Raw genomic sequence first — 27,871 nt, 5'->3', positions numbered from 1 at the left:
TGATGGCCAGCAGTCATACTGCACCGTCTTCTGCTGAGCACCCAGGAGGTGACAATGGCTTGCGGTCGTACTGCACAGTCTGCTGCCAGCAAGATGTATAAAGATAGATGAAGTGGCTCAAAACAAGAAACAGACCAGATTTGTTTTGTATTCATTTTCTTCTCCCCCCTCCCTCTGAAATCAACGGCCTGCTAAATCCAGTTTTAAGTTCTAGCCTTGAGTCGGCCATTCAGTTTCTCGCAAAGCCCACCCCCTTTGTTGATTTTAATTCCCTGTAAGCCAACCCTGTAAGCTATGTCGTCAGTCGCCCCTCCCTCCGTCAGGGCAACAGCAGACAATCGTTCCGCACCTTTTTTCTATGCAGACGCCATACCACGGCAAGCATGGAGCCCGCTCAGATCACTTTGACAATTAGGAGCACATTAAACACCACACGCACTATCCAGCAGTATATGCAGCACCAGAACCTGGCAAAGCGAAACAGGGCGAGAAGGCGACATCAGTGCAGTTACAAGAGTGATGAGGACATGGACACAGACTTCTCTCAAAGCACATGCCCTGGCAATGTGGGCATCATGGTGCTAATGGGGCAGGCTCATGCAGTGCAATATCAATTCTGGGCCCGGGAAACAAGCACAGACTGGTGGGACCGCATAGTGTTGCCGGTCTGGGACGATTCCCAGTGGCTGCGAAACTTTCGCATGCGTAAGGGCACTTTCATGGAACTTTGTGACTTGCTTTCCCCTGCCCTGAGGCACAAGAATACCAAGATGAGAGCAGCCCTCACAGTTGAGAAGTGAGTGGCAATAGCCCTGTGGAAGTTTGCAATGCCAGACAGCTACCAGACAGTCGGGAATCAATTTGGAGTGGGCAAATCTACTGTGGGGGCTGCTGTGATGCAAGTAGCCAACGCAGTCAAAGATCTGCTGATATCAAGGGTCATGGGAAATGTGCAGGTCATAGTGGGTGGCTTTCCTGCAATGGGATTCCCTAACTGTGGTGGGGCCATAGACGGAACTCATAGCCCTATCTTGGCACCGGCGCACCAAGCCAGCGAGTACATAACCGCAAGGGATACTTTTCAATAGTGCTGCAAGCACTGGTGGATCACAAGGGACGTTTCACCAACATCAACGTGGGATGGCCGGGAAAGGTACGTGACGCTCGCATCTTCAGGAACTCTGGTCTGTTTCAAAAGCTGCAGGAAGGGACTTTCTTCCCAGACCAGAAAATAACCGTTGGGCATGGTGAAATGCCTATAGTTATCCTTGGGGACCCAGCCTACCCCTTAATACCATGGCTCATGAAGCCATACATAGGCAGCCTGGAGAGTAGTCAGGAGCTGTTCAACTACAGGCTGAGCAAGTGCATAATGGTGGTAGAATGTGCATTTGGACATTTAAAAGCGCGCTGGCACAGTTTACTGACTCGGTTAGAGCTCAGCAAAACCAGTATTCCCACTGTTATTACTGCTTGCTGTGCGCTCCACAATATCCGTGAGAGTAAGGGGGAGACATTTTATGGCGGGGGTGGGAGGTTGAGGCAAATCACCTGGCTGCTAGTTATGCACAGGCAGACACCAGGGTGGTTAGAAGAGCACAGGAGGGTGCGATGCGCATCAGAGCAGCTTTGAAAACCAGTTTCATGACTGGCCAGGCTACGGTGTGAAAGTTCTGTTTGTTTCTCCTTGATGAAATCCCCCACCCCTTGGTTCACTCTACTTCCCTTTAAGCTAACCACCCTCCCTACCTCCCTTCGATCACCGCTTGCAGAGGCAATAAAGTCATTGTTGCTTCACATTCATGCATTCTTTATTAATTCATCACACAAATAGGGGGATAATTACCAAGGTAGCCCAGGAGGGGTGGTGGAGGAGGGAAGGACAAGGCCACACAGCACTTTAAAGTTTAAAACTTATTGAATGCCAGCCTTCTGTTACTTGGGCAATCCTCTGGGATGGAGTGGCTGGGTGGCCGGAGGTCCCCCCCACCGCGTTCTTGGGTGTCTGGGTGAGGAGGCTATGGAACTTGGGGAGGAGGGTGGTTGGTTACACAGGGGCTGTAGCGGCGGTCTGTGCTCCTACTGCCTTTCCTGCAGTTCAACCATACGCTGGAGCATATTAGTTTGATCCTCCAGCAGCCTCAGCATTGAATCCTGCCTCCTCTCATCACGCTGCCGCCACCTTTCAGCTTCAGCCCTCTCTTCAGCCCGCCACCTCTCCTCCCGGTCATTTTGTGCTTTCCTTCATTCTGACATTATCTGCCTCCACGCATTCGTCTGTGCTCTGTCAGTGTGGGAGGACAGCATGAGCTTAGAGAACATTTCATCGCGAGTGCATTTTTTTTTCGCCTTCTGATCTTCTCTAGCTTCTGGGAAGGAGAAGATCCTTGAAACACATGCAGCTGGTGGAGGAAAAACAAAAGGGACGGTGGTATTTAAAAAGATACATTTTATAGAACAATGGGTACACGCTTTCACGGTAAACCTTGCTGTTAACTTTACATACATCGCATATGTGCTTTCGTTACAAGGTCGCGTTTTGCCTCCCCCCACTGCGTGGCTAACAGCAGGGAACATTTCTGTTGAGTCATAGGCAAACAGCCCAGCAGGAACGGGCACCTCTGAATGTCCCCTTAAGAAAAGCACCCTATTTCAACCAGGTGACCATGAATGATATCACTTTCCTGAGGATAACACAGAGAGATAAAGAACGGATGTTGTTTGAACGCTAGCAAACATACACTGCAATGCTTTATTTTACAATGATTCCCGAGTACGTGGTACTGGCCTGGAGTGGTAAAGTATCCTATCATGGTGGATGGAATAAGGCTGCCCTCCCCAGAAACCTTTTGCAAAGGCTTTGGGAGTATATCCAGGAGAGCCACGAATGCCAGGGCAAATTAATCATGAAACATGCTGGCTTTTAAACCTTGTATAGTATTTTAAAAGGTACACTCACCAGAGTCCCTTCTCCACCTGGCAGGTCCGGGAGGCAGCCTTGGGTGGGTTCGGGGGTACTGGCTCCAGGTCCAGGGTGAGAAACAGTTCCTGGCTGTTGGGAAAACCGATTTCTCTGCTTGTTTGCTGTGAGCTATCTACAACCTCATCATCATCGTCTTCTTTGTCCCCAAAACCTGCTTCTGTGTTGCCTCCATCTCCATTGAAGGAGTCAGACAACACAGCTGGGGGAGTGGTGGCTGAACCCCCTAAAATGGCATGCAGCTCATCATAGAAGCGGCATGTTTGGGGCTCTGACCCGGAGCGGCTGTTCACCTCTCTGGTTTTCTGGTAGGCTTGCCTCAGCTCCGTAAGTTTCACATGGCACTATTTCGGGTCCCTGTTATGGCCTCTGTCCTTCATGCCCTGGGAGATTTTCACAAATATTTTGGCATTTCGAAAACTGGAACATAGTTTTGATAGCACGGATTTCTCTCCCCATACAGCAATCAGATCCCGTACCTCCCGTTTGGTCCATGCTGGAGCTCTTTTGCAATTCTGGGACTCCATCATGGTCACCTCTGTTGATGAGCTCTGCATGGTCACCTGCAGCTTGCCACACTGGCCAAACAGGAAATTGACATTCAAAAGTTCTTGGGCCTTTTCCTGTCTACCTGGTCAATGCATCTGAGTTGAGAGCGCTGTCCAGAGCGGTCACAATGGAGCACTCTGGGATAGCTCCCGGAGGCCAGTACCGTCTAATTGCGTCCACAGTACCCCAAAATCGACCCAGCAAAACCGATTTCAGCGCTAATCCCCTTGTCGGGGATGGAGTAAGGAAATCGATTTTAAGAGCCCTTTAAGTCGAAAAAAAGGGCTTTGCCATGTGGATGGGTGCAGGGTTAAATCGATTTAACGCTGCTAAATTCGACCTCAACGCCTAGTGTGGACCAGGGCTAAGAGTTTACGATTTAATAATATGAGAACTTGCTTGTTTGGTGTCCAGTAGCAGTAACCTTCCAACACATTGTCTCTTTCCAGGCTTTGCATGATCGAAAATTTCCTGTTCCAAAACCATTTGACTACAATAGACATGCAGTAGTTATGGAACTTATTAGTGGTTACCCTCTGTAAGTATTATATGAAACACAAACTCCCATTTAAGACAAATTGAATACAGTAGCTATGATTTTGGAAATCTTAACTGAGGTACTTGTTCAGAGGCACTCTGATTCAGTAGTTTAGGTAAGAATGATAGCTGAATATTTATGCAGAAGACAATGACTGTGATTTTTTAGTCAGATAGGAGCTAATAGTTGCCCACCATTCTCCATGGAGTCAATTGATACTCTGTAGCCCAGCCTGACTATAGTAACAGATCACCCTTGGAATCCAGATTAGTTGGGAAGGGAATTCCAGTTATGCTCCCCTCCTTTCTTCCTTCCCCATACAAATAAATATACTGTTCCTTTATCCAGTAAAAAGAAATTAAAGCAGATTGGTAACGTTTAAAAATCTCAGTGTTGGCAAGTATCACAAGTAATGCCACTACCCAGATGAAGAGATTGAGAAGTGCAAAATTTTATACAAAGCAAAAAGTATTTCTCATCGTCCAACTTTCTTTGCTTTAAGTATTGTAGTAAGTCCCACTGAAACTGCATGTCAATTTGATATTGGATACTATAGAATGGCTACTGACCGTGAAGTCTCTTGAGGGTCATTTCTTCTTGTTTTACCAGTTACACCTGCTAAGATTTTTTTTTTTCTTCAAACAATTTGTTTATGCAGTTCACCAAAGACTGCAATGGGGCAGCTTACTCTCTGCGACAACTGCACTCTGTGAAAAGTATCATTCATGTTACTGTATGGTCTTCCCTTGGCTTCAGTTCATGCTCCTTTGTTCTTGTAATTGAGTTTTGAGTAACTGCTCCCCACTTTCAATTTCAGAAAGAAATCTTTTCTTTTTTATGTCCAGATTTTTGTGTTTCAGCAATAGTGCTGGAAGCAGGTAATCTTCGGTCAGGAGAGGTCATGTTGTGTTTAATTATTAAGTCATTTTGCATTATCTGACACAATGATTTTTAAAACATTAAAATATTTTTAAAGTTTATATTTGAAAATCTGATTTTGATTTGTTTGCACAGCTAAACGCTTAAGGCCAATTTGGTAATGGATATAGTCCAATACGACTTTTATACTTATCCTAGTATCAAAAGAAAATTAACTGTAGTTTTAGAAAAAAACAGATCACATTCTAACATAAGGTAGGCATCTGAAGTGAGCTGTTAAATTTTGGTTTTGATTCCTTTTTGATTAAAATTATTTGAACAGTAATGAAAAGAAAATTCCTTTCAAATTTTCAGCACTTCCCCTATTCTCCGCCACCCACATTTATGAAGTGAATTTAGTGCAGTGAAAGGTGCTACAGGTGGAAGTTTTATCTTTAATTCCACAACAGGTAATGCATGGACAGCAGCGCTAGAAGCTTCACCACTCTTCTCCATCATTATTTTGCAATTCTGCTCTGGAGAAAATACCATAAAGGATGAAAAAAAAAGTTTATTTTTCATACTCAGTTATTCTTGGGTTTCATAAAAAGTCAGCCAAACAAGAGTGCCAAATGTGGAGACGGGTGTGGTTTATTTTGCAATGGAGTTGTGGTTTTTGCTTTAACTTTTCATTTTCTTATACCCTTAATAGTTTAGATTTTTTTTAATGTTTTTAGGTGCCAAGTGCATCAAATAGAAGATCCTGCATCTGTGTATAGTGAGTTAATGGAACTAATTGTAAAACTTGCCAATCATGGTTTGATTCATGGAGATTTCAATGAATTCAATCTCTTATTGGACAGTGAGGACCAGGTTACCATGATTGATTTCCCACAGATGGTGTCAACATCTCATCCAAATGCTGAATGGTACGTACTCGATCTTAGGGCATTTTCAAAATCAGTTTGGCCATTTGAGGTTATTGTAATTTACTAGCACTGATTATTCATTCTTATGTATCCACTCTTAACTGTCTTCTAGCAATGTCATCTTGTACAACAAATAATGCCACAAAAATATACTCAGTTTTATTTATCCATGGACATAAATGTAAAGATTTAGAGTGCATACATGATTGGTTCTTGTAGAGATTCTCAGGAAGCCAGGTCAAACTTCAATTGATACTGTGTGGTTCGTTTTTGTGTCTTTGAGTTTTCTCTTTTCAGCTATCTGATAGCTTAATCACTGTTTAGTAAAGTGGGGAAAAAAAGACAACAGGGATTTCCTTTCCAGAACAAATCTGGCTAATAGAAAATGAAGTTTGACAAAGCTGGAAGAATACCTCATTTTCTAAAATTCAGAAGACATTTAAGATGGGCTTATGTGGAAGGATTAATACACAGAAGCTATTGAAGCTATGATAGTGACAAATATGAAGTAGAACTTGAGATGTTTAGAAGTGTACCAAAATGCTTGTAGGTCTCTTAACTTTAATTCTGTGCAAAACAATCCTTTATTTTTCCAGGTATTTTGACAGAGATGTTAAATGTATTAGAGACTTTTTTAAGAAGCGTTTCAGCTATGAAAGTGAACTTTTCCCAACCTTCCAGGATATCAGGTGAGAAATGTAACTTGATGACGGGTCTTATATTGATTAGTAAAGATGACAGGATGCTCTCTGTACCAGTTTTATATTATGAGAACATTGGCCAAAATGTTCACAACTGGTTTTCAGTTGTACACTGTTCAAATAATGAGCTCCATGAAGTGTTTTGCTGGAGAATTGGGGGGACAGCCTTGCATCTGTCTCTTCTTTTTCCTTTTCATTTTAATATAGGATTTTCTTTATTCTTAATATCAGAAATGTCAGTGCTCAGTCCAACCAAAATCAGTGTAGAACATCCTGAAACTTCACCCCCATTTTACATTTTATTACCATCAGGAAACCAGTAATGCATTTGTTCTTGTAGCTGGGAAAAGGGCTTTTCCAAGACCTGATACGAATGATGCTCCAAGACACATCACTGAGATGCCACAATAATACAGAACAGTATTTTTCTCACCCCTCAACTCAATTATTGCACTTGTGTGGCATTCCTTTATGTGGATCCATTTGGAATGGAGGTTTTTCAAGAAAGTTAGTAAATCGTGGTCATTGCTTTTCTAAAGAACAAATTTTTCAGGTCTCAGATAATGAAAACCACTGAAATAAAGTTCTATTCTGAAAAACTGTATAAAAATGACACCTGTTGTTCAACATTTCAGCTCATTGCCTATACTCAGTCATATCTGTTCAAAGTACATTTTTATTCCAGTTAGAACAACACAGCTATGAGAGAGTGAGCTGGTGGTCTCTGTACTGCTGATGATTGGCAAGGCAGAGTTGTTTTCTAAGTTCCAAAGTTTTCAAATGGAAATTTGCTTTTTCAAGTTTCATGTCCTTTTTTGAAAGACAAAACAAAACCCTTTGAGTACATTTGATCTAGAAGATATTGAAATAATAAACCCTGCCAGACTGTTTTCAGTCACTTTTCTAAAGGGAACCACACTTTAACCAAAATATATGATTTTCGATAAGTGCAAAATTAGTGTAATTATGTAGTATAATATAGTTAAGTCAACGTTTAAATCATAATTACACTTCTGCAGAAGTGTACGGACATTGTTCAGTCATATAGCTGTAAATGCTGAAATCATCATCTGAGCATGTGGTAACTTCTTATACAAATGGCATTGTACTTTTATCAGCCATATTCTGTCACTAGTACTCATATTACGTTCAATGAGACTGTCTTATGTAAGGTTTTACTCAGCATGTGTAGTCCCTTTGTTAGTCCTCTAACACTGGCAGTTTAATGATAATGCACTTTGGTAGTCATTTCTTTTAAAAAAAAAAAAAAAAATACTAAATTGATTTAATATGTTGAGGGGAAACTATTTATTTATGCTTCCATCTTCTTATCTTCTCTAGGAGAGAGTGCTCTCTTGATGTAGAGATTGCAGCCAGTGGCTACACAAAAGAAATGCAGGAGGATGATGAACTGCTTTACCCAGCAGGTCCTGATGAGGAGGATTATAAAACAGTGTTTACACAACTTGTAGATGATTTTGATGGGAAAGTAAATTCGTATACCGCAGCTGAAGAAAACAAAATAAATTTTACAGATGAATTGGAAGATGACACTGAAAGCAAATCCTCTAAAGTTTTGGTGAATAGCAGTAAAGAAGTTGATATTGCTGACAGTAGTAAAAAAGAACAAAGTTTAGATATGACTGAGTTCAGCCATGCTCTAGAAAAAGTTGAAGGGCAAATTATTGCAGGGAAAGCCAGTAATAATGCAGAGAGTTCTGCAATTGATTTTTCTGAGGATGAAAAGAGAACTGAAAATACTACCAAAATTGAAGATCATACAGGTCAAGGAGAAGACCATGCTGACAAAGAGTATAAAGATGAATGCCCTGATCTGGTTGACTTGTCAACATTAAACAGAGAATTCAGGCCTTTCAGGTATAGATTCATAATAACTGTTTTGGAAGGCTTCCATTTATTTTTTCTTCTTTTCAGTAAATGAACCTCTTTCAGGTAGTTCAGCATGCAGTGCTGTTCAGCCACCCATGCTTAAATTGAAAATATATTTCTAATCTTAGAGTGAACGTATGCTACTTTTGCTTTTGACCAGATACTAGGTAACCTATTGATTAGTATTATGTTTATATGTTTTCTAGTGTGACAGATCAATTGTCTTGCTCCAGGGTACAAAATGTAATAACTAGACTTGGGTGTCTGAGTTAGTTCCACTTACCTTCTATAGCTAGAGTACACTTTTCTATTGGATAAATATTTAAACTGTTTATACCAATAAAAAAGGGTTTTGTGTTAAAATATTACTCCACAATAACTTTTATGGTGCAGTTTGTAATTTAAACACTGTTTCTTGAAGTGAAATTATTCTAGTTAGCTGAGGAGCACAAACCCCATGAGATCCAGTCATAATAACTTAGCTATTTGTTGTTCTGGCTTTCAGTTCCTTGCCTGTCCAGTTTAGAGATCATAATTACCTCTATCCTAGGTCTTTGATGCTCTATATATATGGGCTCTATATCAGCAAAAAAAAAAAAAAAAAAAGGATGGGCAGACAGGTGTGAGTAATAGAATGAGTACACCAAGCAGTAGCCCCATTTCCTCTCCCCATCCACAGCCCACGCAATCAGTTTTGAATGAAATGATTTGTTGTCTGGACAGCATGGCATAGGCATAAGGAAAACCTAATTAACTTATGTAATGTGCATTACTAGCGAGAGAATTAGAAACATTAGAAACAGATATTGCATATGTCACTTTTTAAGCTAAGAAATGTTGCCGTCTTGGTTTGTTAGGGTTTTTTCTTTGGCATGTACGGAATGAAAATAGTGTAATAGTGAAAATGTCATTCTGCTATATGCCATATTGGCTTACTTTGCTGACAGACAAGTTTTTAGTACTGTTGGCATTTCAAAGCCAATACAGTGATACAAGAAGCAAGCCTGCTTAGTTTTGGTTTGGTTTTTATTTGGCTTGTTTATTTTTTACATGTAAACTAAGCAAATTTGAAATGGAGATCATTGACTGAGCATGAATATAAAATATCACTGTCACTTTTAGTATTTTAGAGCAACATTTCTGGCATTTAATATGTTCTTGGTCATGTTACAAATCAGAACTGAAAATCTTTAGAGGATATAAAACACCCGTCACGTTGAATTCAAGTTAATACTGCAAAATGTAAATTTTCCTTGTTATGCAAATATTAAATTGCATTGGAAATTTTCAGACTGTATCTGTAAAACTGATTAGAATATGCTGGATTGTAGCCAAAGGATATTTGTCTTGTCTTTTTGCTAGATGAAATAAAAATCCAATGTATATATTGTAGAGACGAAGAAAGTATGATTCACATCAATGAACACAGAACGAGAACCTTAAGTACCACCTCCACTGGCAGTTTTGGGGGCTGTTCAACAATTCCTCAGGTAACTAATGTGTGTATATATACATGCTTTCTAGTTTACCTCTGTAGATTTTTAAAATTGTAAGATGCCAATGTTTTTCTGTTAAAACTGTCTTCCAACTGTAACTTGTGGGTCAGTCCAAATTAGTATTATCGGATTTTGGTGTCTTCTGTGATTCCATGATCATGAAATTGTGTTCCAGAATCTAAATTTTTATCTTGGTTTGTTGAAAGCCAAAAATGTGGCACAGCCTTAAGTATATTTAATTTTGTGTGGAGAAAACTATAGGGAATACTAGAATGGTTGCATTATTCATTTTCCTATTTAATTCAGTAAAACATTCAATTTTTACAATTTAAATAAAATTGTCCAGACTTTCCTTCTGCTGTACCTGAATACTGCATAGTTTATGGTCTTTGCCACAGAATAGAAGTGCAATTTGCTGTGGAGTACATAGGTCCCTGAGTGTATTATCCTCCTGATTGTAGAGGGAGGCAGAAAATCCAGAACAATTGAGACACTGCAAAACATGATTGATGTAACTTTAATCATATCAGCCGTTTAAAGTGGAATTGTGCTCTTCAGAGGCTTTTTTTTTTTATTGCCTCTAGCAACCTTGTGATCTAAGGAGAAAGCATGATGTTCTTGTAGGCTTGTTTCTTCTATCATAATACATTTTTCAGCAGAAAGAATTTTTAGATTGTGTATGTTCACTTGTACCAGACAACAAACTTATAGGCCTTATTTGTGTATGGTGTTCTTTTTTTTTTGTTGTTTTGGTTTTGGTTTTGGTTTTTTTCGGTCTTGGCAGCATATTCCTAAATTTGCAATCCCAGCTAGTGGAGATCAAGAGCATCAAAGATGGTGTGTTCACTCTCTGAGGTGAAGGTTGCCACCCATTCCCAGCAGGCTGTTTTATAGCTTTATGTATGAAATGGCACTGCCTGAACCCTGTGTACTTTCTAATCAAGTTCAAAAGTTTAAAAGGGGCAAGTGTGATATGCGCCTGGAATGAATAATAGCTCTTTCCTGGGATGTCCAGGGGGAGGAGGAGAAAACAGGGCTGGTAATATCATTTTAACTAATCGTATTAACACCCCCCTTCCTCCCATCTCCCCCAAAATGATGATCAGATCTCCAACACTTCCCAAAGATTTGTTTGCCACCAGGCTGTGCTCATCTTTGATTGCAGCTGCCAGTTAGATGTCCGACAACTTAAGTTCACCTCCAGCATATGATACTCCTGGAGGAATTCTGCAACAAAAAATTAAAAATTCTGCACACAATATTTGAAAATTCTGCACAAGTCTGCTTATTTGATTTGTCAAAATAACACAATATAATCATGCCAGTTTCAATTATTTTGGTAATTTATTGTAGAATATGTCAGTGAGTCTGTCTGTAACAATACAGACCCCCCCAAAAAAATTGTGGGGTGTTTTGTTTTGACAAATATAGATTTCTTATAAGGCATATTAATGCAGAACTTTGAGTAATTAATTTAAATTACAATACAGAACTGGATTTCCTACACCTGTCAGAAGTAGTGCAAAGGCTTGGGGGAGTCAGGTAACGGAGGAGCTAATGGGGAGGGAAGGAGTGAACCTGGAGGTGTGTGGGGAAAGGTTTTTTTTTGGGGGGGGGGGGGTGTTCATGCAACTGGGTTTTCTGGTGGGCAAAAAGCAGAACTGCAGCACTTGTTGGGCAAAATGTATTTTATGCGGGAAAATACAAAATTATGTGGCACAGAAGAGTTCTGCTTGTCTGCAGATGCGCAGACCTCCCCCAGGAATGATATGAACTCTTCTACATATAAGCAAACACAAATGTATATGTTGGTAGGCCACTATCTAACATACAATCAGTTTGTTCCCTTCTGTTGCTAGCCAAACTTAAAAAATAAAAAATGGTTTGGGATGTAAAGTGAGAAGTACATTTAAAATAAGTCGAGGCAATTTGTCCTACCCACCTCCTCTCTTCCTAGAAATTTCTTTCGCACCTTTCCCTAAAACTTTGGCATTAAACCACTTCAGTAGTGCAAATTTGACTCTGTGAAGAATGAGAATTTGTATAGCTGTATTTAATATCTCAACCCCTTTACTCAAATAAAAATAGTTTATGCTGGCTCCTTCTGCCATAGTTTAAATAAATGCAAGCTCATTTTAGAAAGCTCGCTGAAGGAAAGGATGGCTAATACTCTGTACAAGTTAACATACCTTCTGCTGTACCAAATGAAGAAATAATTTGGTAATTTCTGCTGATACACCTCACTAGTAAGATAACCTTTCTATGGCTTAAAATCCTGTTATAACTATAGATGCTTTCCTTTGCATCAGGTGAGATGGTTCAGTTTACATTTCATTTGCAAATAGGAATAGGAAACAAACTCTGCAGATTATCTCTACATACTTTTTTAGGAATGTACCCTTATCCAAATATAGCATATTTCATAAATCAAAATGTCCAGATGATTGTTGCAAAGTATTTATATCCCATAATAAGGGTACATATCCTAGGAATGTTTTGTTTATAATATATAATTGACATAATTATTTTGGCGGACTTTTTCATTCTTGATAGATTGTGTATGAAGGACTTCACTTGTTTGAGGAACACTATAATAGTGATTTTGTCCTATTAACCGATGCTTTTATTCCTATGGAGTAGCCTTGCTACAAGAGTGCCTTCAGGTGGTTGTATTATTTCCAGAGCATTTGCCTGTTTTTATTTTTTTTTTATTATATTTTATCTATCTATGTATATGAATGATTAATTTTGTATGTTGGCTGTGTGTGTGTTGGAGTAAATCTAGCCAAAAAATATTTTCCAGAACTTAGAAGAAAATGCATTCTTAATTGTTTTATATGCATAATAGTTGCCTGGAGTAAGAATTGTCACCTTTTTATTGAAATCCTATTGTCAGTGAAGGAACTTCAGGATTAGAACCATCTGCTAACAGGCAGCTATGACTCCTGTGATAGTCCAGGAATCCCTTGGCAAAAGGGATGGGCTGACAACACTACAGGCACAATCTTTAAATTCTTAGAAATGAATGCAATCTTGCAGGTAGGATTCCAAAAAGAGGGAGGCACTATTGAATCCAGACAGAAGAAATGAATACTGAACTTGAGATTTGAAAAACCACTTGGTGGCAGTAGCAACCTTAATATGGTTGTGGTTTTCCAAATAAGCTACATGTCTTCATGGAAATACATTAGCATTGTGCTTGCAAAAACAGGAACTCTTAATAAATCAACAGGCCCAGATGAGTTGTATCCATGGAATAATGAGAGTGCTCTGTGTTTAAAATAGGCTATATTTATTCATATGTAATTTGTATATAGCATCAGGAATTTATATATGAACAATACAGCATATAGTATGTACACATTTTGAAGAATGTCCAGTACAGAGATACTAAATTGATCAGCTATAGAAAATCCCAGCTATTTTAGGCTAAAACGTTTAATTACTTTGACATGGAGACTATGTGGGCATCTTACTGCACTCTCTCAAACTTGACTAAGGATTTATTCAAAATGAACCACCAGAGGAAAACTGGATTTTGCAAAATTTTAAAATAATAGAGCTTTGATCTATTCAGTCCAAAGCACTCAACCTAGTCATCCACCCTTAGCATGGTTATGATGAAAAGACTGAGATTTACTTGCTCAGGGAAAGTAGGCCAGTATATGCACTTCAGTCTGAGAAGGATTTTTTCCCTGGCAGTAGGGTCTGTGAGGGTGGTAGGGTCCCCCATTTCCCATCTGCCTGAATCACTTAAGCATGAATTGTTAGGATCAGGTTTGCATATCCCACATTACTACCTTCTTACAATTGCTGCATCATAGGAATTGGTGGACCTTTGTCATCTTTTCTGTTTTTTTGTCAGAGGATACTGTGGAAGGTTAACATTCAAAGAAGTAGCACCTCAGTAGTATTGGATATGGTAACAGAAATGTATCTGACCAGGTATTTCATTTACAAACTGCAGCTTCTATTCTGTTTCATTATGCTTAGTTCAAGAACCAATTCTGTAGGAAGCTGGTATTGAGAAGAGGCAGTAGAAGTAGATGTGGTGATACAATTCACTTGTTGGATGTTGTACTTATAAACCAACAGGAAAAAACTTTCCATGGACCTGGGTAGCTCACATCAGTAGTAATTACTCATTTCGACATTGACCTGCAAGAGGAGAGACTCTATATTCAGTGGAAAATGTTTGATGTCTGTGCATGACAGTAAATAGTTTTCGTGTGTAATCCACTTTTTAAAATTTGTTGTGCTTTTTCTGCCTTTTTTGTGTTAATGCTGCAAAAGTTCTCTAGTTGGTTTTTTTTTGTGTACGTTGCCAGAAAAATCCTGTACTATTTTGAACCACAAGGGGGAGTGGTTTACTTTCAGATTTCTCCAAGTTACAAAATGTTAAATGGAATTGTTTGGGGGGCGGGGGGGGGAAATAAATAACTAAAAACAATTTTGTCCCTATTTTTATTGAGAATTTTTTGAAAGTGAACTGTAATTTTTTTTTCAACATCTTGAGGCTTGATGTGGAGTGCCCTAAATAGGGAAATAAGGGTCACTTAGCATGTAAGGGATGGAGTGAGAAGAAGGTGTCTTCTGAAGTTCAATTCCTGCACACAAGCCACCCTAGCAAATCATTCTCGTGCTGACTATGAAGAGTTACAAAGGGATCGCACAAAAGTGGGTCATGGGCAAAAGAATGGCAGATGAAATTCTGTGGTGATAGATGCAAAGTAATGCACATTGGAAAACGTAATCCGGACTATGCACAATGATAGCATCTAAATTAGCTGTTACCACTCAAGAAAAAAATCTTGGCATTATTGTGGATAATTTTCTGAAAACACCCACTCAATGTGCATCAGCAATCAAAAAAGCGAACAGTGTTAGGAACCATTCAGAATGGATAGGTAATAAGACAGGAAACTATCATCATGTCATTATATAAATCGATGGTATGCCCATACCTTGAGTACTGCTTGCAGTTCTGGTCGCCTCCTCTGAAAAAAAGTATATTAAAATTGGGGGCGGGGGGGAAGGTACAGAGACGGTCAACAAAAATGATTGGAGTATGGAACAGCTTCCATATGAAGAGAAATTAAAAAGATTTACTGTTCAGCATAGAAAAGAGACTAAGGGGATATGATCGAGATCTGTAAAATCGTGAATGGTGTGGAGAAAGTGAATAAAGAAATGCTATTTACCCCTTCAAATAACACAAGAACCAGAGGTTACCCATTGAAATTAATAGCAGGTTTAAAACAAATAAAAGGACATACTACTTCATGCAACACAAAGTCAACCTGTGGGACTTGTTGCCATGGGATGTTCTGAAGGCCAAGAGTATAACACTGTTAAAAATCAGATGAGTTCATGGAGGATCGGTCCATCAATGGCTAATAGATGGTTAGGGATGCATCCCTGGGTGTCCGTTAACCTCTGACTGCCAGACGGTGAGACTAAATGACAGGGGATGGATCACTCAATAAATTGCCCTTGTCTGTTCATTTCCTCTGAAGTATCTGGCACCAGCTACTGTCAAAAGACAGGATACTGGGCTAGGTGAACCAACTAATTTTGTGTTTCAGTTCTGAGGGTAGAAAGTATGAGAGTATTTCTTTTTATTTTTCATGCTTTGTTTTTCCCCCCCTCCCCATCATGTGTTGAGCTTCTTTGTAGAAGAGCCTCTGCATTCTTTTATATAATGCTGAGGTTGAAAAAAAGTTAGGCTTCAACTGCAGGCTGTCTTCAGTTTATAAAATAGTTGGTTAAATGAAAAAGGCTGTATTCAATTTTTGGATTGAACTGTGAAAATCACAATGGAAGTAATTTTGTGCCAGTCCTAGCAGTAGCAGTTTACTTCTATCTATGTGCTAGCTCATTTCTGCTGGCTTGCATGTTAAGGGGATAAAAGACAAGGCTGTGACATTCCCCACCCACATTCACAGGCCAAGTAATAAGTGATCCATAGAGGCTGTTTTCTCTCTTAACCCTCAATGTGGTCTGACTTTTGAACCTTAATTGCTCTCTTTATAGTGTCAAAAGGCCCTAAATTAGGAAATGCAAAACCTAAAGTCACAGTAACAACGCTAACTCAGCTACATTTTACACTCTGCATTTTATGGAGTACATTTTACAATAAAGATAATAATTTATTTAGTTACACATTTAACAGGAACAGAACATACCACATGTGCAACACAATCTGATTGATGATGCTTTTGGGACCTCAACTTCTGTACTGCCTGAGCTGCTGTGGGGGTTGTGTTTTGTGTCTAGTCTACACTAGAAGCGCTACATCGGCACAGCTGCAGCATGTCTGGTGAAGAAGCTCTATGCTGGCGGGAGAGCATCTCCCGCTGACATAGCACTGGTGTGGACAGCGCTTAGGTCACTGTAACTTGTGTTGCTTCTAGGTAGTTTTTTCACACCAGTGAGCGATGTAAGTTATATCAACATAAGGGTTAGTATAGACCTGCCCTTAGTTTGTTTGTTTTTTTGTTTTCAACTGGTCAGCCTTTTAGCCCTGACCTAGGTCCATGGATTATCCTTACTTCATGCCTGCCTTTCACTGAAGTTTAGGCCAGTTTGGAAGGCTGTTTCGTTTTTATGAAAGGTTTTGTTTTGTTTTTTGTTTCTATGAGATGTATGAAGTTTGCCTCCTGCAAGTTATCCCCACAGAATCAGCCACGTCTGTGGTTTTTGTCAAATTGGGTAAGGAGAAAGATGCATTATGATGTGTCAAAGGAGGAGAGGCTGCAATATACTGCCAAAATCTCAGTCGATGACTTGCTCAGGCATAATTTTTCAAATATTGCAACTTCTTTAACTATTCTCCCAACATCGATTAATTGTATTAGTCCCCAAAATGAGATCTAGGTCCCCTTCTAGTTAATTTATTCTGAGGAATTAAATGAATTAGTTGAATTGCTCTGTAGTGGAGAACAAGCACAATCTGCAGCCAAAATCTACTAAGCTGTGGTTTGATATTTGTGATGTGTAGCTATTGCCATCATGATGGCAAGTAGGACCTAGCATGAATAAATAATTGTGAATGGTATGTATCAAAGTACTAGAAAACTACTGCCTCTTTAGTTAAATGACAGTTACTGTTGCTGTTCAAGTGACCATCTGTGGTGGAGGCTGTGCAAGACTCAAAAGAAGACGTTCCCTAAACCCTGTGGATCTTTGTAAGAGCATATACCCTTAACTATGTTAGGTATCTTGCCTCTCTGCAGGGGAACAATTGAAAGAAGAATTTCAAATCACTTCTGCAGATATTACTTTTTCAAAAAAACAAGGGTGCCAGAAAATATAGCCAGAGCCAAATAACAAGAACACCAGACCCTTGCTAGAATGCGGGATTTGGGATCCATGTGCGGTACTGCGTTAATGCAGGGATCGCGTTAAAATGAATTGCAATTAAATGTTGGGGTTCATGGAGTCCATTTTGGGGTCAATGGCCACGACCGTGTTATATGCGAATTCGCACTATATAGACGCACATTCTAGCAAGGGTCCAGTGTACCAAGGACTTACAATATCCACAAGGTAACTTTTTTTCATTTAAAAAGACACAAAGTCTCCAGGCACCAAACATCACCCCCACCTTTTTTTTTTTTTTTTAAATATCCGTGCATAAAACACTTTCGGGTGGGAAAACACTGTGTAAATATAAACTAGTATGTCCTAAAATATAAACAATACTGATGCTTATGGTTTTTAATTAATTTTAGGAACTGGTGAAACAGAAGATAAAACGTCAACTGACTAAACGGCAGAAAGCTGCTCTGAGACGGCGGTTACAGAAAGGAGAGGCAAATGTTTATACCAAACAGCATCGAGAAAATATGTTCAATATTAAGTCAACTTTGGCTGCTGCTAGTTTCTGGGGCTAATGCATTACAACTTCAAATGGAGTATCAGTATTTTTATCCATGATGCATAGATTACGTACTTGCTTTTTTGGAAATTAGAATGTTTTATCTGTAGTCAATAAATTTCATTCTTGCTGTTGTAACCTTGTCTTTTGTTTTGTAGTTTGAAACACCTATGATTGTACCTAATTTTTAAATGAGGGACTCCAGTTAAGATAATTAAACTGGAATAATGACCTACAGTATCTCTTATAGGCACATTTTACTGTGGATGTTTAGTCTGAAAATTATCCGTGAAGTATTTCTTCTTAAAACATGTTTGCAATGAAAAGAAATTGACAACCAAAATTATTCAACATGTCCCTGATTTATAAGCAGAGATCTTTTGAAGAATCTGTATCATGTGCACCTGAAAACAGTCAGAAACAAAGTAGTTTTTCACCCTTTGTAAGAATTTGGGTTTTGTACCTGTACAAAGATTAATAAACCATAAGTTAATAAGAGATCTTTGAACCTAACAACTTTCATTTATTTTGCTTATTCCAAGGCTGCTTCTATAAATCTTGCCCGGAAAGACGAGTAATAAAAACGATGTTGCATAGGTCTGGCAGGCACTCAGACTCTGAATATGCCTGATCAGTTGCCAATAAATACAACTCTAGCCTGTTCCAGATGATTCTGGAAACTATATATCAAAGAACATTACCATAACTTTCAGCACCTAATTTGCTCATGCATTTTGAAAACCTTGGGCAAACATAAACATCATCCTTCAAACTAGTGGTTTTCAACCCCTGGGAGTCCACAAGCAGGCTTCAGGGATTTTGCCAACCAGGGCTGGCATTAGACTTGCCGGGGTCCGGGACCCTGAGCTCTGCCACCTGGGTTTGAAGCCAAAGCCTGAGCAATTTAGCTTTGCGGGGCCAACTGCGGCGTGAAGCCCCAGGCAGTTGCGCTGTTTATTACCTCCTAACCATGGCACTGGCTTTTATATGCAGAAAAACAGTTGTGGCACAGGTGAGCAGTGGAGTTTTTTAGCATGGGGTGTGGGGTGCTCAGGAAGAAAGGTTGAGAACCCCTACTTTAAGCAAGCCTAATGCGTAGGCAAAAAAAAAAAAATTGTCTGATTTATTTATGGGGGAAAGCCATTAAGAGTACACTGTAGTTTCTGTGGGAAAATCGGAAAGGTTAGCCTGAAAATTCAAAGATAAAGTTGCACTTTAAAATAAAACTAGAAAGAGTAGAAATGCATTCACCCAAACTACCTTAACTCTTCTCACATTTTCCTTCGACCTTGCATCCCCACCCATGCATTCTGTAACATAGAGACTGTCATAACCATACAGCTAAGGGTAGCCTAGAATTCCTTCTTACCTGTAAGGGGTTAAGAAGCTCAAATAACCTGGTTGGCACCTGACCAAATGGACCAATGGGGAAATAAGATACTTTCAAATCTTGAGGAGGGGAGTCGTCTTTGGTGTGTTCTCTGGGAAAAGCAAAGAAGCATCAGGTCAAAAAACTCCTCGTATAAACCATCCTGTACAAGTCTCTGATATTACAAAAAGAGTAAGTAAATAGGGTAAAGCGCGTTAGATTACCTTTTGTTTTCAACTTGTGAATTTTCCCTTTGCTAGAGGGAGGTTTATCCCAGTTTTTTGAAACTTTAAAGTTTTGCCTAGAGGTGAATCCTCTGTATTTTGAATCTGATTACCCTGTAAAGTATTTACCATCCTGATTTTACAGAGGTGATTCTTTTACCTTTTCTTTAAATAAAATTCTTTTAAGAACCTGATCGATTTTTCATTGTTAAGATCCAAGGGTTTGAGTCTGTGTTCACCTGTACCAATTGGTGAGGATATTATTCTCAAGCCTTCCTCAGGAAAGGGGGTGTAGGGCTTGGGGGAATATTTTGGGGGAATAGGATTCTCAAGTGGTCCTTTCCTTGATTCTTTGTCTAAATCACTTGGTGGTGGCAGCATACTGTTCAAGGACAAGGCGGAATTTGTGCTTTGGGAAAGCTTTTAACCTAAGCTGGTAAAAAGCAATTTAGGGGGTCTTTCATGCGGGTCCCCACATCTGTACCCCAGAGTTCAGAGTGGGGAAGGAACCCTGACAGAGACCTTATGAAGGAGAATTTGATATGAATTTGAAATTTACAATATGTGGCTATAGACATCTTAAATCTAATGTACTTCCATAGTTGTCTGTAAAGTCAAGAAACTCTTGATTATACGTTGGTTTTGTAAGCACGTCTGATTCGTACATATACACCTCTAACCTCTGCTCTTGGTATGCAAACTACCATTTGGATTTTGGCCCATCAGCGGGTTATAGCCTCAGATATAGGGTATGTCTACACTGCAATAAAAGACTCATGGCTCGGCCACAGCTGACACAGCCATCTGTGAATGTTTAATTGCAGTGTAGCAATATTGATAGTGATGCTATGAAGTCTCACAGCATGACCACTTTCACTCTTGAAATCTTATTTGCAGTGGGGAATTGTCCTTAATGCGGTCACTTGGTGAAAAGTTTAACAGCTTGTATCTACCAGCAGCTGCATATGGTCTGTAAGATATGAGATGTAACAGACACATGCACTTCAGTTTACAGTCCACAGTATTTTATTAGTCTCTTTACAAAAGTAAGGAAGTCCATGATTTTCAGGTTATTGATGTGATAAAGGTATGTGTTGAGAATTGTCTCTTAATATTGCTATGGTCAGTGATACTGGAGCAGAGTTAAGGTTGTTTGGGTGACCTTAATTGTGTATTGCCATACTTTAACATTTGCAAGGGTGTTACATGTAATCTTACCTTTGAATATCTAGAGACTCTCACATTTATGTGTTTAAGAAAAGTTGTGATGTCATCACATTCATCTTGAGAGATAAGATCTCAAAAAAAAATACTATAATCCCATTTGACTAGGATGAGCCCTACTTGTTTTCTAATTTAGACTTCTTTTTCTGTTAGAGAACAAATTTCCTTTGATGTGTGGACATTGACAGTGAAATCTTTCAAATGGTTCTATTTATTTCTGGAACCAAATACTATGCAAAGGTTGTTCAGATTGGTTCAGTTTTCTGTTAGAACAGAAGGGATTATGGAAATCCATGCAGTTTGTTTTCAAAATGTTCCATTAAGTCTTGGAAATACTGATGGATGGCCATAAGCGATCCTTTTTACTTATTCTGCCAGTGTACTTGGATAGACACATCTCTCTTCAGAAACTGGAGTTAGTGAGGGAAGAACTGAACCTCAAAGTTATAGTTTAATATATATTTATTGAACCCTTTTTTTTTTTTTTGGTCAGCAGCAGAATTCCTGAAATATCTGAAGTCATCAAAGGTCATGATGAAGTTTACACAAGACTGAACTTTGCAGTGCTCAGTTTATGTTTCATATGTGGTCATTCAAACAAAGTTTACTTTATTTAGAGTGAGCTTTGGGAAACGTAGAGGTTAAGTCAATAATGTTCTTGACAGTCTTAACAAATTCACATATTTAGGAGCAAAATGAGTGTCTTGATTTTATCATATTGGTTTAAATGACTGCACTTAAGGTAACTTTAGCACTTTTGTGGTTTTGTAACAATCAAAGCCTCTTGAAAATCAATGCACAGCAAACAAAAAGAGTGTGTGAATAGAGTGAATTTCTTATAGAGTGAATACTTAACTTTCAATACAATATGTGCCTAAAGCTTCCAAGTAATTAGACGCAGAAATGTTTTATAATTATACCTGCCAATAAATGTGGCTCTTATCACCAAGAAAATGAATAGATTTGGGAATATAAAAAGAATGGAGAAGGGGCTATCCTTCTTGACAAGATGGCTACTTTCTCCTTGCTTTAAGGGTTTGTTTTCACAGATGCTATACTTTGTCCTGGATAAATATGTAAATATAGTTCAATTTATTCACATTTTAATCTACAATACCTGGAAGTTTGTATCATATTTATATAGTATAATTTTGAGATTAATTTTCTTATGCACCCATATACTTGTCAAGTTCTCAATTTTTTTCCTAGTATTTTCAAAACAAACAAACAAAAAAAAGCAGTGTAGAGGGTCATTATCATAAATGTTGTTGTCAAGGTAAATCGTTACTCCCTAACACCTGTATCCAGGTAGATTAATTGGGAAATGCTTCAACAAAACATCAAATCAAATTGCATGTTCAACAAAACTCATCACAAATAGCTTAATTTTTCTACCTAACTCAATTAAATTTTTTCCACCTGCGGTTTGGCCTAGTAATGTAGAATAATCTATACGATTTTTATTCTTAAAATGAATGTCTCTTCATTGCTAATATTTCTCTAGAGAGTTCTACAGAACTTTAGCTGGGTTGTCTAATGAGAACCTTATGAATTCTCAGTCTCGTCCTAACATTCCAAGCGTATGGGGAGGGAAAACCTTGTACTAATTCAGCGGAAACCAAAACTATGTCTGTTTCAGCACATTCAGTCAATGTCTGGATGAAAAAGAAATGTCTTTCACATGATTAGCTTCTCAAGCTAGCCTGTAGGTGGGTGTGTTTAACAGAAGGAAGCAGTAGGAATGAGCCTGTCAGCCTGCCTTTACAGCTAATTAGCTCAGCATATAACAAAGATAAGTGAGCCAGGGAGGAGGACCCCCTGAAGAATCTTTTGATTCTGGGCAATGTCTGATTGGCAGATGTTCAAAGAGATTCTTTAGTAATCCAGAGCATCAATGAACTGCACAAAATCAGTACAGAACTGGAATAATTCAGGCATGAGGACACTTTGTGGGTACACTCCAGAAAAGCAGAACCAGGATGGACAGAACCTTGGAGTCTCTGCAATATTTAATTGCCCAAGTACTGCCTCATAGAGACCCTGCCCTTGTATTTAAAGACTGTAAGTACCAAAGAAAATTTCTTGACTTCTCAAACAATAGTTTTATTAATGTTAAATTTAAGTACGTTACCATTAAGATCATGTAGCGCACAGTATATTAAACAAATAGTCTGATTTTATGGGACATAGACGATGCTGAGTTAAACTGAAGCTATACTATCTTCTGCTTTTGGGGGGGGGTGATAATTGGCTTAATACATTTCAAGTGTATGTTCTAAAAGACTAATGTTCTTTCAAAACACTTCTTTGTAAGGGATAATTTGATTAAATTCAACAAAAGGTTTTGGGTCCTGTAGTGAAATCCACTATTTTGGCAATCTCGGAAAATGAAGGTGTAATTCTATAATTACTCTTGCTACCAATTAGTTTATTATATTAGACCAAGTATTTCATATAATATATATGGTTAAAATGTTTCCTGTAAAATTTTCTAAATGCTGAACTCTCAACTCTGAGCACTTCTATTGGGACAGATGTAAAGCAGTACAGTATGCTGCTGTTTAAACCACAGCATGTTGTCCTGCAAACACTGACTTTTTTTTTCCCTTTTTTTCCTAAGACTTCTGAACAAACTAACTACATACTTTCTTTATGGTATTTTGTGTGACAGCAAATCTGTCAAACTGTTCAATTTTCCTTTCAAATCATATTAGGCAATTGCTATATAAAAGTCTTTATTTCAGCATCAGCATTAAACTACCTCATGTAACTTTGTTTCTGAAGCTAATGTGATTAACTACCGTATATTGAACTCATTCATTTCTTGGTAACTCAGTTGAAATATATGCAGTTGAATTTAGCTCTCTATTCTACCGAGCCAGATTCTGATTCCCTTATTCATGATTTCAATAGGATTATTCATGGAGTGAGGTGCTACCTTTACTCTTGTAGAATATCTGAATCTTTCCCATTGTTTCTTACCTACATTCATATATCAGTGCCTGGAGAAATTAATAAGAATTCATAAGAAACATTATCCATGAGCAAATTCAGCAAAACATTACTTTAGATCCCATTATTTTGCAGTTTCCTCCATGATGAATGGAATCACTTAGTTTGTCTCCCTAAAGTCAGTTTTTAGTTTATACCATTGGTTTCAGATTGTGATATTATGGTGCTGGCAGGTGTAATTTTAATCTAAATTGCTCAGTTATGTGCTGTAAAAATATATTGCTAACATAGCATTTGAGTCTGGGAACACTTTCTTCACATACATATTTAATTGTAATCTATTTTAAACCCTCAAGCACAGTATGGAAGGCACTCATTGAATCTCAGCTTCATTCATTTATCAGCAGCTACATTAACAGCTTATTGCTATTTCTTTCAAACGTGGTATGGGAGAAACTAAAGTGTGCAACTGGTAAAGGAACTAGAGGAAATGTCTGTATACTGTATATTAACTGTTTTCTAATGGTCAGATTCCAATACCCTCACTTGCATTGAAAAATACTTCACTGAATAAGTAGTCTCCCTGAAATTAATAGGATCACTCCTGTAGAAAGGTACTTTACTCACTGAGTAGCATCAGAATCTGACCCTGAAGTAAGAGACCTAGACAGCTCCATACACAAATAATATGGTTTCTCAGGCCACCCAGCAGGAGAACTTCGTGTTGCTGTGGTAGACTCATGCAGTGCTGCAGTCCTGAGGCCTTGCTCTAAGAGCCAAGGAGAGCACACATCGCAGGAGCAAAGAATTTGATATCAAAAGGGGGAGGAAAGGCATTCCCCTTTTTGAGTTTCCTTTGGTAACCAGTTCATAAAGATCAACTGACAAGATTTTGATTGAAAATGTATGTAACAGCTGCCCAGACAATGATACCGTGACCACCCACAGATCTAGAGAAGGATAAAGTAAAAGAGAAAAAGCAGATGCCCAAAATTATAGATGAGTTGGAATGTCACTTTCATAGGGCTTTTTGAGCCACAACAGGAAACACTCATTTTAAAGAATTCTAATATAGAAACTGTCCATCTTATGCCTGCTCCTGCTATGTGCTCCCACTAAAACCAGAAGGTACACAGCACTGTGTTCTAAAAGGTCCAAACAACTGCATAAACCTGCTGCCATTGAAGTTAGTGGGAGATTAAAGCCAAAATGATACTATAGTTAATGGCGTTGTCATGAAGAGGTTAGTATTGTCCTAAACCACCAGTCCTTGTACTAGAAGCAGTATTTTGTCAGTGGGATTTAAATATGATGTGGGTAAAAATTAGAACAGGATATCATTATGAGCATGCCTGTGTATTATTATTTCTACAGCTTTTACAAACATTCAAGGTGTACAGGCTTCAAATGTTACCAGAAATAATCCAGTACTGAAATCACATCTGTTAGCTATAATAGTGCTTTACTACTTGTCACAATGCATTAAGAAAAAGACGGTTTTCCTTTACCTGATTGGGTAAAAGTAACATTGCTGAGTATAACTGAAATATTTATAGGCGGGGCTGGGAGCACCACCTGTTGTTAAGATTGCCTGACACTTCCCATTTTAAGACCTTCGTTTTCAGTACCTTATAACTTTGCCAAACTTTAACATTGATTGAATTTTTTCTATCCCAGGTATCTGTCTCAGCATGAATTTTGTTGGAAAATGTCAGCCAAAATGGGTCAGCAATTTCTGATAAGGTGGCTAGGGAAATAGACATTTTGCCCATGTTAAAAAATTCTGGTGATTTTTTTTTTTGTTTGAAAACTCCAGCACCTCATACTTTCCATTAAAGACTAGCGATTTTCCAAGGAAAGCCTTTGTGTCTGGGCTGTGCTTTGTGTTCTAGTTATAAAAATCTGCCCAAATTTGGCCAAGTTAAAAGCCTTTAGAAAAAAAATCTCAGTTCACACATGCTTTATAAAGACTTCTTAGAATTTAGCAGCTAAATTCCCATGAGATTCCATTTGCATTGAGAGTGATCCAGCAGAACGGAGCAGAACTTTCCCTGCATCATCACTTGCTGTAGAATACCTTTCCAACATTGCTATTACATTTGTTGTGGTAGTACCTTAGAGTCCCCATTATGGATCAGAACCGTATTGTGCTCGGCGCTGTTCAACTACAAAACAAAAAGATGGACCCTTCCCCATAAAGTTTACAATTTGAGTAGGCTTGGAAGGATTAGATTTTTGTTGGTAAATGTTAGTTTCACCATATATACACACAAACTAATTAAAATATTTCCATCATTCTACATTTACAGATAAAGTAAGAAAAATGCTTAAGAATTTATTAGAATTTAAGTATATGTACTTTGTATGTTTTGATATGTAATGTTGAAATTTTGTTTTCACAGTTATAGAGATTGGAAAACGTGAAAGGTCATCTACTTAAAATAATTGTCTGCCCTTTGTCTTACACCCTCCCATAACTTCCCACAACTGTGAAAATTTAAATAGATTTAAAAAAAGAAAAAATACTTTAAAAAGCATTGATACAATCAGTAGAAATTTTATTTAAAAATGGAATTCTGTCAAGCCTAAATTTAAGCAATGGGCTATTGGCTTTTCCCTCACTACAGCTTTGCACTACGAAATGTCCCAAAATTATCCTTGAATGCAGAATTTAAAAATTGTATATATGGAAACGCATTTACTTTTTTAGAAATATTTAAAATTAATGTTTTTGCGAACGTAAAGGTCTGTCTGTTTCTCAGAACCAGATTCTTGGCAGTGGCACCTATATCCTACAGTGATGGTTCCCTTAGAAATGTGTGTCATTTTGTTTTTCAAGTAGAAGGGAAAAAGAATAAACCTGATCCAAAACCCACTGACGTCAGTGGAAAGACTCCTACCCCAATACTTTGGATCAGGCTCTGTATGATTTTGGTAAATATTTCTCTGGCAGTTTTTTTTATATAAATGGTGTCTGTTTGAAGCTGCTAGTAGGTTTGGAATGTAAGTAATAGTCATCCCAGCAAAAATAGATTAGTCGACAGAGTGCAGGTGAGGCCTTTAAAAGTGCATGATATATACAGTTATCCCATGGATGTACATTTATTACACTCATGATATGTGCTATCAATTTTTTTTTATTGCCATAAATTTGGGATTCTCAAATCACTAATGAGCTGTGGAGCCATGTGCCAGTCTTTCCAAAGAGTGGCAATAAAAGCTTTATATCACACACCATTATTTAGACTATAAACCCCCAGGATTATTATTTATTGACAGTAATGCCTACTGTGTGCTGGATACTTTCCAAATACTTACAAAGGATGGCCCCAAGACCTCACAATCAAAATCCTCAAGAAATTTTGGCCCCAGTCCTTGGGTTTCAGCACAGAACCCAAAAGAGGCAAAGATGCCACACTTTATGCCACACTTATGCCCCCTAACTTCTGGACAGTGGCAGAGAGAAACCAAAGTCTAGGTTAATCTCCAGTGCAAGTTAGAGCAGCCTCAAAGCTGCTCTAACTTTTGTGAACTGGTGATGCATCTTCCCAGAGTGAAGCAGTACTCCAGCCACCTCTCCTTCACTCCAACATGCCACCAACCTGCACTTCTACACTAGGGACTATGCTGGCTCTATGCCACCAGGGGTTTCCCTCCCACCAAAGGAAGTTTCAGCTGTCTGAGTAGTGCACAGTGCTATCCTGAAACCAGGTTCTGGCCCCTTGTATCTGTACATGTGTCTCATACTTCTGGAGCTCCAATATGCACATAAACAGTAACATCATGTTTGTTACCAGTTAGTCTTGTTTTAGTGGGAATTTTTGTCTTCTCTTATGTTTGAAGTACATTATGTCCTGTAGAAATTTAGCATGGGGATAAATGCAGCTTAATGGCATCATTATTAATGTACTAGCATATAATGGTTTGCAGATTTATAGCATTGTTAGTGAAAATCCTAGGTTGTGATTATTACACCCCTATCTGCAGCAGAGATCTGTGTATATACGTAGAGCATACATTTATTCCTTTAAAATATACTCAAAACTGATGACAAAAATATGAACTTGAAATACCAAAACTCCTATAGAACCTGATAGTTCCCACCTAAATTTCTGCTCCTTTTCTCCACATATTTAAACAATATAGGTTTGTTAGTCTGAACTCAATTTTAACAACTTCTCCAAGATGCATGTGTTAAGTTACAGTCCATAATAGGATACAGCTGCAGGAGGGTGCACTTCTAACTTATGATCTTTGTTTAAATGATATGGTTTTACTGATT

At 38.4% G+C, this 27,871-nt stretch overlaps 2 protein-coding genes across 4 annotated transcripts in view; both read left to right on the top strand.

Annotated features, from left to right (window-relative positions):
• Positions 1 to 18,318, top strand: part of RIOK2 (RIO kinase 2) — a 41,074-nt gene extending 22,756 nt beyond the window's left edge. For 2 of the 3 annotated variants that reach the window (XM_038401928.2, XM_038401929.2), the window contains exons 5-10: positions 3,979 to 4,067; positions 5,663 to 5,854; positions 6,451 to 6,543; positions 7,897 to 8,433; positions 9,839 to 9,935; positions 17,675 to 18,318. In XM_038401928.2, the coding sequence (XP_038257856.1) occupies positions 3,979 to 4,067; positions 5,663 to 5,854; positions 6,451 to 6,543; positions 7,897 to 8,433; positions 9,839 to 9,935; positions 17,675 to 17,836 (1,170 nt within the window). In that variant the 3' untranslated portion in view covers positions 17,837 to 18,318. Of the gene's footprint in view, positions 1 to 3,978; positions 4,068 to 5,662; positions 5,855 to 6,450; positions 6,544 to 7,896; positions 8,434 to 9,807; positions 9,942 to 17,674 lie in introns of those variants that run through there. The other variant, XM_038401930.2, reaches the window with a different exon arrangement.
• A 4,150-nt stretch (positions 18,319 to 22,468) lies between these two features.
• The window catches only part of LIX1 (limb and CNS expressed 1), a 40,028-nt gene continuing 34,625 nt past the window's right edge, over positions 22,469 to 27,871 (top strand). Inside the window, exon 1 of the mRNA XM_038403153.2 lies at positions 22,469 to 22,698. Within this exon, the coding sequence (XP_038259081.1) occupies positions 22,617 to 22,698 (82 nt within the window). The 5' untranslated portion in view covers positions 22,469 to 22,616. The remainder of the gene's footprint in view (positions 22,699 to 27,871) is intronic.

The sequence above is a fragment of the Dermochelys coriacea genome, chromosome 5 (genome assembly GCF_009764565.3).
Source record: "Dermochelys coriacea isolate rDerCor1 chromosome 5, rDerCor1.pri.v4, whole genome shotgun sequence".
NCBI lineage: Eukaryota > Metazoa > Chordata > Testudines > Dermochelyidae > Dermochelys > Dermochelys coriacea.
Note: the sequence above shows the minus strand (reverse complement) of the source record. Positions and strands in the feature narration are given on the sequence as shown.